General features: G+C 32.0%; 2 protein-coding genes across 6 annotated transcripts; one reads left to right on the top strand and one right to left on the bottom strand.

Annotated features, from left to right (window-relative positions):
- The first annotated feature begins 540 nt into the window (after nt 1-540).
- Nucleotides 541-4429, top strand: LOC111394655. Of its 5 annotated transcripts, none has more exons than XM_023020574.1 (5): nt 543-848; nt 1666-1892; nt 2594-2701; nt 3306-3460; nt 4079-4429. In XM_023020574.1, the coding sequence occupies exons 1-4, from the start codon at nt 659-661 to the stop codon at nt 3426-3428; spliced, it is 648 nt and encodes a 215-aa protein (XP_022876342.1). In that variant the 5' UTR covers nt 543-658; the 3' UTR covers nt 3429-3460; nt 4079-4429. The 5 variants fall into 5 exon arrangements, with proteins under 5 accessions (XP_022876346.1, XP_022876342.1, XP_022876345.1 ...); XM_023020577.1 differs by having other exon boundaries at nt 4160-4290; XM_023020575.1 differs by having other exon boundaries at nt 4128-4146.
- LOC111394656 (amino acid permease 6-like) lies at nt 4082-10399 on the bottom strand. Its single transcript, XM_023020579.1, has 7 exons — nt 10281-10399; nt 8684-8908; nt 8018-8111; nt 7696-7910; nt 7458-7603; nt 6972-7199; nt 4082-4517 (listed from the first exon to the last, which is right to left on the bottom strand). The coding sequence occupies exons 1-7, from the start codon at nt 10360-10362 to the stop codon at nt 4092-4094; spliced, it is 1416 nt and encodes a 471-aa protein (XP_022876347.1). The 5' UTR covers nt 10363-10399; the 3' UTR covers nt 4082-4091.
- Between the last annotated feature and the right edge of the window lie 2005 nt (nt 10400-12404).

Genomic DNA, 12404 nt, shown 5'->3' with positions numbered 1-12404 from the left:
ATTTTTCAAATCAAAAAATCAATTTTTTGACCGTTAATATAGTCAGTCATCTTTTTTGACATCGTCTTCACTCATAGGTGGGACCTACCTTTCAAGTTAACAGTCCAAAAATTAATTTTCAAAATCAGCATCAAACAAGCTCCAGATAAGAACCGACTTTTTCTAACTTTAATTTGGGCTATAAAATAACGACAAATATTATTTATAAAATAAAAGGGCATGAATTAATTTATTTGTACAATGAATTCGTACAATGAGTTTGATAATGTGTAAAGTATAAAGATCTTAACCATTGAATTCAAGAACATTTTTTCAAATCAATGGGTATGATGCCTGCTAGCTCACACGTTGTCAAATTTATTGTACAAGTAATATAATTGGGATGACATACTTGCATCTCTTGACTTTTTGACTAATTATGCACCCTAAACTTCTAGTGCACTCCAGCCACAAAAGTTACAAAATCTAGCGCGCAAGATAGTAAACAGGAACCTGTCAATTCTAAAATACGCCACAGTTGTGACATCAAATCATTTAACTTCAATTTCTTCGACTATCTCTCCCTCTCTCTCGGAGAAATTCTATTAGTTTCTATAAAGAACTTCCGATTTCAATCCAATAATAGAGTACTGTTTAATTTCGAAATTTAGATAATTCAATGGCTTCTCTTTATTTACTAAAATCCAGTCCTTCTACACCTTCAATTTCATCTCCATCGACTTACCGAAGAAAATTCAGTTGTTTTTGCTGGGAATTCAATTCTAGGTTTCGGTATTCAAGAATTGTGATACATAATAGGAGGTCAAGGGTCTATTGTAAGAATCAAGAGAGTGAAAACAAAAGCAATGGTAAGTAATATTGTTCAAAGTGTTTGTCTATATATGCAGGTGCCTGTATAAATTTGAACCTCTGGACCGGATATGAAGTAAAATTGATTTTGCGGTAACTAGGAATTGTAATTTCTACTTAGATTGCAGATTTTGGAAAAATAGCACAATTGATGTTACATTGAGATGATAAATGATTGGAGACATGCATTCATGTACGGCCTTTTTGCTGTATTATTTATCGTTTGCACGTTGATAGGTGATGAAAATAGTCAAGAGCAAAAAGCTATAGCGAAGGTATTTTTAGCTGGTAGAGGATTAGCTAAATTGCATATGGAAGTTTTGATATACAGAATCTACATTTTCGCGCACAGAAATGCACAAGCATCTGTTCTATCCGTTTTTGAGCTAATTTTAGTTCATGAAATTACATGAGCTATTCATGAAATTTTGTGGAACTGTAATGCATCAAATGAGGGTATTGAAGACCGGAAAATGACAGTGGCTTGCAAGGATTCTTTGCTGCTAGCTGCAAAATCTTATTTACATTGTTATCATATTAAGATATCCTATTAAGGCAGTGTAAATCATAAAATAAATCTTATAATTTCTTACTTGTTCTTTTACCTTTGTATTAGCTAGGTAATAAATCCTGTAATCTAAATTGCTTTGCATATTATAATTCCATTTGTGAGTATAGGCCATTATCTAGCTAGTAGCTAATGTGGGTTCATGAGATTTTATACTGTTGCATCAATTTAGTTCTTTAATTCCTTCATTTGGTTGTTGAATTGATTGGATGTGCCCACATGAAAATGGCTGTTGTGCTTGATTTCAGGTGAAGAACGTCCTGAGTCATTGTTTATGAAAGAATTGAAGAGACGAGGTATGACACCTACTTCATTGCTTGAGGAAAAGAATAAGAGCATTGAGGTCGATGATCAAATGAAGTTCAAAGAAGAAGATCAGAGTTTCTCTCCTCGAAATGCAGTGAGAACAGATTCTGAAATAAACCTATTTAATCAGAGGGAGCAGTCTATGGAACTGAACAGTGAAGGCCTTGAGGTGGTCACATTCTCCCTTTTGTTTTCTTTTAGTTAATTGAATAAGTTCAAAGGTTCTGTAAAAGTACTTTATGGCGTTTTAGGAATTTGGATTTTTTATATGACTTGACCTTCCATTCTATTCCATTTAGTAATTTTGCAATTCTTCAAGTTCCATTTATGCTACACTTTTTTTCCTTTGAGTGATGAGATTGTAGTGTTGCACTATTTCCCACGCTTAACACAAATTAGAATTGTGATTTGGCCATTGAACTATGCTTCCAAACTTGACTTGTTTTTAATTGGAATTAGAGTATTTTTCTCCTCCGGAGTTCCAGCCATGCGAACTCAGTGCTTCAAATCTTGGTATCAAATGATGAAATATATACGATAGCTTTCTTGTGCAATTGATACCAGAAGTTTTATTCTTGTAACGGCATGACCAAACTAGATTGTTAAAATGAAGTTGAATGAAATAGCATGTCTATGAGTAATTATGATCTGTTTAGTTTACATAAGGTCTACGGAATTAGTGAAGGAATTGTAAAGAGACTTTGTGAATTGTTCGACCTTATCAGGACTTACCTCACACAAAGTGTAATATAAACAATGTTTTTCATTGCTTCAGACATATTCTCTGTTTCTTTCTGCTTAATTTCTTGGTCCAACCTTTATTTGTGTCTGTACTATGACTTTGATTTTTATCTTCAATTTTTATGTTAGGGTTTGATTCCACGGGCTAAACTTTTGCTTACCCTTGGGGGAACTTTCTTTTTGGCATTTTGGCCGTTGATTCTCGTAACTGTTGCATCATTTGCTGCTTTGTATCTGGTATGTTCCCTTCATTCAAATACATTTGAGCCATATCTGTTGTCAATTAAAACAGGTTTTATTTATTCCCAGAAACTACGTAGGTGACTTTCATTATGGTAAACATAGTTTATAAGATTATATATAATCAGCAACGAGTAGCTGGAAAAAGAAAAATAATTATTTTGATGCTAGAGGAAAATTTTATCTACCTATGAAAAGTAATGAGATGAAGTGTGGCCAAGTATGGAATCTAGCCAGTTACTCTTACTAAAGGAAAATAATGAATTTGGCTGCACTAGCCTGTTTTCTCTGTCGGGATCATCATAAACTAATTTTTGTATTCTCAATTTCTAACCACTGTGTTTGTACAAAATTTGGAAATTACCTCTAGCAGGTTTGCCCAATTTCTTGATTATTGTAATTGCCAGCATGAATGATAAGTTCTGTGCGTTTTTCTCTGGAGCGAGTTTCTCCATATAATTATCATTGATTAGATTTTTTCTTCTCTTTTATGTGGGTTCATCCTGCAACATGCAATGCGAATTTTCCGTTTTGCCTCTAAGGTGGTTAGCATAAATTATGATTATTGACCAATGACCACTATCCTTTTCTTCACCTGCAGTATTTTGGACCATCTTTTGTTCACAATGGAAGTGAAATTTCTGTCAATTCACCTCAATATAAAGATCCATATGAACTACTTGAAGAAGAAAGGATATATCAAACAGCCCCTAGTCTCAATTAATGGATTGAGCACACTGACCAGTATCTCAAACGGTCAGCTATACATTTCTTTTCTTTTCCTTTTCTTTGATTGCTTTGCTTTGTACGAAAGTAATTTTTTTGGCTTTACTGTATCATCTAATCGAATGGGAAACTGCCTGTCCACTTCTATTATGGACATCTGTTAGATATGTGCATATTAGCTATCTTTTGCTATATTTTAATTTTCCCTGATTACTAAAGAGTGTGTGGTGTGAGAGAGAGAGAGAGAGGAGGGGGGTTAGCTTTGGATATAATCCTGCAAATATTGTAAAGCTTTCCTATTAAAAGTAATTTGAAGAATTCCAATCGAATTCCATAACTTACCAAGAAACACAAAGAAAGTAAAAACGTGTTTTCCAACCAATGAAATATAGACCCTGTTAATTTCTTAAGAACCTGAGCATTAGCCAATTAATACTTCACCATTTCCATATCATATTTGTTCCCCCTCAAATCCATCAAGCTCAATAACTTCAACGTGTAACAAGAAGCGATCAGGCACTATTCTTATGTATCCAATGAGGGAGGGTAGTTACTTTATCATGATACTGATTCCACGATTAGATAAAGAAATCACCAGTTTTATAAGTTCTATTACATATGTAATTCCATACACAATTCATTATGCAGTAAACCAGATATTCTAAGATACTGAATTGAACGGCTTGAATGTTTGAAGTGACTTGATAAGTCCTCTGACTGATCCAGCAGCAGCAAGAAGTGATATAGTGAAGCAAATGAGGCTAAGTATTTGCATCCAGATCCAAGTGAAGGAGAACTTGGGAATCTTTGCTTTTGAAATATACATTTCAATTGGGAAATATACAGTCAATGGCCAGAAAGAGGCAGCTCCAAGAAGTCCCACAAAGTCATTGAAGAATGGGAATAACATGGCCAAAACAGTTGTGAATATCACATAAGTTGTTCTCCATATAAGTCTAAAGAAACTGAAGTTGAAATTGCCACAGAATGGCATGCCAATGGGATATTCTTTAGTAATGAATTTACTTCTTGCCCATTTCTCATTACTCCACTTCTCGATGAAGCCAAATATTGGTTGGCAAAATACCTGCATATGCAGGATTAGAGCAAGCTTATTGATCCCCCGTTTGAGCCATATTATCGTAAAAATGAAAATGAAAAATATAGCCGTTATGGATCCTCACACAAGAGTTAAAAAGTCAAATACGGTAGTTTGATGTGATAGATAACAATCATATTTTTTATTTTAATGAGGAAATAATGGGGTTCAAACAGGGCCTGAATCAAGAAAAGAGTTTTTTAGCAAGGTTCATGCCAAACATTACAATGAATAAAAATTTTAGGTACCTTATCTTCCTTGATAGTAGTATCAAAGTGTTATATGGTTCACCTTCACCTTACGAAACAAGTGGAAAATAGTTTTTAAAATGTCATGGATATTCAAAAGGATGGGAGAAAGTAAACGAATCACCTTAACTTAATTATTTCATTATTAACTAATGTAAAAGCTGATAAATCTTTAAAGAGTGGATCAACTTCTATATTACATCCTCAACATGCTCTCTTGCATGCATAATAGGCTCATGTTTGAGTCTCATTCTATTTTTTGCTCTTTTGTTTTCAACCAAACAATCTTCCATAAAATAATATTACATGTAAATCGAAAATTTTTCCTTCTTTTTCAACCCCTCATTTTTCCAAAAAAAAAAAAAGTTATTCCACCAATTTTCATTTCTAAAAGATGGGGGCTAAATTTTTTTTACTGTGAAGTACGTACTTGTGGTGTAGCAGTTATCGTGCCCGTGCCAAATGCTACCTACAAAGCTGTCGCGTTGTTAACTAACTTAGTCTATGTTTGCCTCATGTTTATAAACATGTTGTATTAACATTCAAACCATTTTATATTCATACATTTCATAGAATTCACAATATTTTAACGTCCCAAATTATTATTACTAGTTGTTATATTTAAATTTAGGATTTAAGTGCACTATTATTAAAGTCTAGTGACTTATTGGTTATTGACTAATAGTATGATGACATAAATGGAGAGTTATTTTGGAAGTTAGATGAAATTATATGTAAAACATATGCCAAATGGCTTTGATTGAAGATTATTTATTGACTACATGCATTATTCACACCACTTTTCAAGCTAATGCAATTGATTTGACAACATGCTTTTTTTACATCAAGTTATAAGCCAAGTGAATTGATTTGATCATATGATTAAAGGTATTGATTTGACCGTTTCCATGACAAATACACCATTTATGCATTGATCATGCCTAACATACTTTTCTATATATGGTCAAGAATCTACACTATAAATAGGAGACAAACCCAACACTAGACTATTCCTTACCAACTATTGACGCACTCTCCCTCTCTACGTCTATCACTTTGTCTCTCCGTCTTTACTATTTCTCGTCCTTCCTATATTAAATATAGTTGTACACTTACATAATCACACGTAAATAATCAATCCCGCACGCGGCTCAAGGATCTCTTTCCAACAAACACTTCTTTTATCATTTTGAATTGTTCAGTGAAAATGTAAGTTGTGCTTTGTGTTTATGGTAGCTAATGTTTATTTGTGTAATATTTTTATGACTATGTTATGTTTTGGTCCATTTTACGTATGTTTTATTCAGAATGGATCGGAGTTTAGTAGTGGTATGCACGAGAATTTAACACCATATAAGTTCGGTCTAATTTCCATGTCTTCCTATGCAAGTTATGAATTCTCCGTAGGAACACAAATATGAATTCATTATCCACATACATTTATTGAGAATTATTCTCACTCAATTATGTCTTTACTTTTATCCACATACATTTATTGAGAATTATTCTCACTCAATTATGTCTTTACTTTTATCCACATACATTTATTGAGAATTATTCTCACTCAATTATGTCTTTACTTTTATCCACATACATTTATTGAGAATTATTCTCACTCAATTATGTCTTTACTTTTATCCACATACATTTATTGAGAATTATTCTCACTCAATTATGTCTTTACTTTTAAATAATTGATAATTCGAGGCGATCGGCACGAAGATGATTTATGGTGGCAAAAATACGTTATTAAACTATTAATATTTCATTTGATTTTAAATATTTTAAATATTTCTCATTTCAAGTTAATTCGTTAAACTCATCATATTATTTGAATTTTGATAAGTGCTTTAATAATTTAAATAATTGTATTAAATACTCTTTAAATTAGTTTTAGTTTATGATTTAGTGGTACAGGTCGTCACAGTACTACACACATATCCGCCACTAATCAATCTATTTATAAACAAAATCATTCTTTTGGGTTTTAATCCTATTTGTCATGATTAAGGCTTAATACATGAAATTTTTATATGCTGGTGTTAATGAGATTTGAACTCAAGAAGTTTTACCTACTTCGGTTCTACATCGAACGACCCTCTCGTTCCAAAACTCAAACTAATGACTCATCTAGTATTAGACTAGGAAGAAGTAAATAAATAATCAAAATTAGAGCTTACTGGAAAATGTTTACCTGGTAAGCTCCAAGTAAATGAACTACAATGCATACATTTGCCAAATCAACAAGCCAAAAAGGATTGTAGAAGCCAAATCCAGTTAGAAAGTTTCCAGGTGCTTTGTTCCCAAATGCAGCATAGCCTCCAATACCACATAGCATATAAAATAGGGTAGAGATCGAGATTGCAATTAAAGTAGCCTTCTTCATCACTGTGTTCTCTGGTTGCCCTGATTTTACTGTATCCTACAATATCAATAAAGAAATACACTGTAATAAAACACGAGGACCGACCTGAATCCAATGTGTTTTCTTCGAAAAAATACAATAAATTATGAATGACTTGTTCGGTAAAATGGATGGTATTAACAATAAAATTTTAAATTTGTAACAGTCCATCTAATCCCGGTCTGAACCATGATTTTCCTAGGAGAAATACATTTTATATTAAAGAAATAGATGAATTTCAATATAGGATCTTTATGCAAAACGAAATGGACTCACCTGTATTTCAATAAGGACATTAGAGAAAGCATAAGCAAATGCAATGTTACCAAAAGCAGAGAATGTGTTCCACATCTTGTCCACACTTGACTGATTCTCTCCAACTGGTATCCCTGTGAGGCCAGTCTCAGCATGTCCATCTCCTCCTATAAAGTAAAATAATGCAAAATACAACATATTCTATAACTAAAAAAATAATAAAATGTGTTAAAAAGGAGAAATTTATCTTTTTGGTTACCTGCAATTTTGGCTATGGAGAGAGCAATGCCAATGGAGGAGTAAGCAAAAGACATAACAGCAGCAACAAGGGAAAGTACTGAAAGCTTGTGAAAATTTGGTATTTGACTAAGAATTATTTGTATCACTCCAAAGAGAATAATGAAATCGTTGTTTTTTTCATGACACCCCTCTTGTTGGCCATGTTTATGAAAGCAATTTGATCTTTTAATGGCACTGTCAAATCATAAGCATAGAGAGAGAGAGAGAGAGAGAGAGAGAGAGAGTCTCAGTATGGTATTATGTGATAATGGAAATGTGTATCTATAGTTTGTGATGCTTACACCATGCTAATGGATGTAGTGATAGAGTATCCAATGGTAACACCAATGAGATTGCTATATTGAGCTATCCCACATAGTTGAATTTTCATGCCTCCTGCACGGAAATGTATAAAAGGACTATGGAGTTAAAATGGGTTGTTTTTTGAGAGCATCTTCAATCATGGTATAAAATAGATCTAAATTGTGACTTAAATTTTTAAAGTCTTCAGAAACTTCTCCAATGGAGAATGCAAAGGAAATGCAAATTACAATTTTCGACAGAAAATTACATTCACAAGAGGCAAAAAATGAATTTAAATTTTTTTATTGGAGCAAAATTTGAATTTAGGTCCACCGGAATATAAATGAGGAAGCAAAAGTGGTTTTGAAAATATCAATTTACACTCAATTTTATACTAACATTAGAGGTGCTCTAACGTCTGGACCTGCCTATTTGACATTTCTAAAAGTGTTATTTATGGCTCTGAATTATTTATGCCATGAATCTCCTCGAGTTTCTAAAATATTTAGAGGTTATTTGACATTATACGATATATTGTGTTATTTAATGAAATTTAATTAACCATTTATTATGAAGATCTCGCTATAAATTACCAATAATCTGGGGAATTTTGAAATATTTTTGTGTTGAAAAGAGAAAAAATAATAATTGATTATAAAAATTACCTAGATTAGATTTAACAACATCCATGTATGTGTAATTTCTTGTGCCATCTGCATTTCTGTAACAGTCTGCAAGAAGTATGGAAGTGAACCAAGTCATGAGAGAGAAGCCCACTAGGGAAATTGGGCCTGCAATCCAACCCAATTGGGCCAAGGCCCATGCCAAAGACAACACACCCGATCCAATCACTGCAGTTATGATATGTGCACTTGTTGTCATCAATGTCCCTTAACCAAAGCACAAATAAAAATTAATAACATCGTAAAATTCGGTTAAAAGTACTTCTAAGCAGTTATACGATATAATAAAAGTTACTTATTTGTGGTTTGAACGAAACCTTTGAGTTTTGATAAATGACAACCTTTTTTGTTACATGTCGATTTTGATCCATCAGCGTATATGAAATCATTTGATTTACTACATAGAATTTTCATTAAAAATTTGGACCTAATCGATTCACTCCCCTAATTATTTCATTCGGGACGTTGATGTGTGTATAGAAAATATACGCACAGAACAAACACAACAGCAGGGTGCGTGAGTGATTTTTTACATTATTTTATTTACTGGGACCCACCTCAATGTGAGATTTCTATAGGTTTTCTCTGAAAACATTTTCTGTACACGTGGAAAAATTCTTTCATTTGACTTATAGAATTGAAAAAATTTGCCGCCAAATTATTTTGCAGTCAACAATAATAGTTTATTTCATTTTACTGAAATAAGTATTTTATACTGATAATATATTCATATAGACCATATAAAAATAAATGCGTTTAAACACCATATTTCGACGCTACTCGTTTTTTGCAGGAATCATAGCTTACATTTTTGTGGTAATCGAAACTCTAAAGTGTTTTAGTCAGCCACTTGAATTTATTTTGCCATGACTATTCTCGAACCCCAATGCTACAAATTAAGTACAGACTAAAGAATAATACTATCTAACATTACTGGAGCTATAACAACATTATATTTGTCATTAAATGATAACTTCAATTAAATGTAAACAATAAATGATTAATCTAAAATTTATCATATCATTTAATATCGTCAAATATCACCTGAATAACTATTCTAACATCACCCATATTAAATAGCACTAGACATACAAAATTGTTATTGTGCTTTTAATTTCTGAAAGAAATTATTTCCCATCTTCAACTCCCTACTCTACTGATCCACCGCCAAAGGGCAAAAACCCAATGCAATGAAAAAAATAAAAATAAAAAGGGGTTTGAATGAAAAATAATAAAATAAACTAATCTTGTGAAGGACTGATCATTTAAAAAAAGGACTGCACTACATGTATAGAATCCCCCTAGATCACACACAATAGGGGGTGAGTGGATATTTTTTGATAACATTTCACGCCATGTGAGTATTCTGGATGAACCCCTCCTCTGTACACGTGGAAAAGCCCAAAAAGATCACAAAACAATTCCATTGTATATAAGAAGTTGAGAAGTTAAAACGCAATAAAACGAGCCTAGATTTCATCATATCACCTCAAAAAATTTGCTTGTTTCGACCTCGATTCATGATGCATTTTATTTAAGAAACATGAAAAATATGGATTAAGATTCAGAAAATGTTTACCAGTTCGTTTTATGCGGCCATCATCATCAAACTTGGAATAACCATGTCCAGCTTCCATGCCAAAGTTGGTTTCTCTCATCATTTCTTCAACCTTTCTATCTGTAAGCGGCTGAATATTCAGAAAGAAACTTCACTCTCTCTCTCACCTGACGGATAAGTATGCTTCTTTTATATATTAACTGCTTCAGATATTTTATGAATCCATTTATTAAGTTCGGTTGTGTAATTATATCATTAGTAATTGTAGGAATCTGGCAAGTGTGAAGTCATAATTTATTTATTTTTTCCCTGGTTTTCTTTTCATTAAAAGAATCAAAATTTGGTGAGAGGGTACATTCTTAGAACAGAAATGCTGTAAATTTTTACAGCCCTCTCATAAAGATGGAACCTGCGATTATAAATTATCTTTTTACTGGTTTTCTTTTCATTAAAAGAATCAAAATTTAGTGAGAGGGTACATTCTTAAAACAGAAATGCTGTAAATTTTTTCAGCCCTCTCACAAAGGTGGGACCTGCGATTATAAATTATTTTTTTTACTGGTTTTCTTTTCTTTAAAAGAATCAAAATTTAGTGAGATGGTACATTCTTAGAACAGAAATGCTGTAAAATTTTACAGATCTCTAATAAACGTGGGGCCACGATTAAAATAATTGCGAGCCCCACTCCCTAACAATGTTTGCATTTGTTTCATAACAACCCCAAATAGATTATAAATTGAGTCTGCTAAATTAAATCTCTGCAGTAAAAAGTGAGTGGGATATTAATTTGGTTTCTCATATTTTAATTTGACCGTTCTCCATGAGATTTTATTTATTTATTTACTTTTTTCTCTCTTTGGGGTAAAATGAGTTTGGAATTGTGATTTTTTTGAGAATGTGTGAGTTAAAAGTAGAAAAAAATTAGGTTTACTTGTAGAATTTTTTATTGTAAGGATGTGTGATTGTAAATGAATTCGATAAAAACAATTTGTAACAATGGTTGTCAAACATGGGCTTAACTATTGGCTATCTTTTGCAACGTGAATTGTTTGTTGTTGTATCTGTGTACTCTGCGACAATATCGAAGCCCGCAACATATGTCTAAATATTACGAAAGGTCTTTGGTAACTTTTTGCCTTTAATCACAGGCCCCACAATTTACATGTCAGAGAGCTATCAAATGTGTTGTATCTGTAGCAATGCTCTTAAAAATTTGATAAAAATCTAAATTAAAGTCAAAAAATAATCTTAAACACATATTTCATGGGATTCGCAATTTTTATCAACTTTTCGATCACTTATTTCATCAATTTTTATCAAATATATTAAAAATTGATTTTTAACAATGTTCATTAAAAGACCTAAAAGGTTTTTCTTGATTCTCTAATTCAAATCGTGTTGAAATTTTAGAAGTTTGAATTCGTTATATAGAAATCACGCATTTCTTCACATTCGATTCTTGGCACTATAAAAGTTTGTTTGGCTCTTTCTCGTTTTAAGTCCAAAATGGGCAAATTGTTATCGATTCATGACATCTAAGAAGAATTATTATCAAATTTTATCTTAATTAAATAATTTAAATCTAATTTGTTTTAGTTCTTATGTCATTCACGAGTCTCAAAGTTTTCATTTATACACCCTTTTTTTTAAATTAATCATCAGGTCTAATAAATTGTCCAAAATTGTAGAGATCTAATTGTAGAGAAATATATTAATTATTATTTTTATTTAAGTGTGTATGAATGACATAGAACATATTTTCCTATGTATTATATACATATTTAATATTTTCAATGGTGGTGTTACATGTACATTGGGGTGTCAATTCCTCACATGAAGGGGGGTGCACCTCGTATCTTATTCCAAGTGGGCCCCCCATCTACGTGAAAGGGATGGACAATGCTTGATTTACAAGTAGCATTATTTGATTTTCAAATATTGAAAAATATTTTTCATGAAAAAAGGGCAATCAAACACTTCAAAAATTGAAATTTGGATGAAAAATGACATTTTTTTTATGCTTTTTGGGTGCTTGATTGACTTTTTTATGTAAAATATTTTTTAAAAGTTGATCACATAATCATATTTTTCTCAAAAACAAGAAAAATATTTTCGTTAAGGACTGATAAATTTTTATTTTTTATG

This window comes from Olea europaea, chromosome 5, assembly GCF_002742605.1.
Source record: "Olea europaea var. sylvestris chromosome 5, O_europaea_v1, whole genome shotgun sequence".
NCBI lineage: Eukaryota > Viridiplantae > Streptophyta > Magnoliopsida > Lamiales > Oleaceae > Olea > Olea europaea.
The sequence above is the reverse complement of the archived record's forward strand: the minus strand, read 5'-3'. Positions and strand labels throughout refer to the sequence as shown.

Coding starts and splice junctions, on each gene's coding strand:
- LOC111394656 (XM_023020579.1), bottom strand. CDS start 10,362: ATGATGAGAGAAACCAACTTTGGCATGGAAGCTGGACATGGTTATTCC. Junction 7,604..7,695: donor CTCCATAGCCAAAATTGCAG/GTAACCAAAAAG, acceptor TTTACTTTATAG/GAGGAGATGGACATGCTGAG. Junction 4,518..6,971: donor ATTTACTTGGAGCTTACCAG/GTAAACATTTTC, acceptor CTGCATATGCAG/GTATTTTGCCAACCAATATT.
- LOC111394655 (XM_023020574.1), top strand. CDS start 659: ATGGCTTCTCTTTATTTACTAAAATCCAGTCCTTCTACACCTTCAATT. Junction 849..1,665: donor GAGTGAAAACAAAAGCAATG/GTAAGTAATATT, acceptor GCTTGATTTCAG/GTGAAGAACGTCCTGAGTCA. Junction 1,893..2,593: donor TGAACAGTGAAGGCCTTGAG/GTGGTCACATTC, acceptor TTTTTATGTTAG/GGTTTGATTCCACGGGCTAA.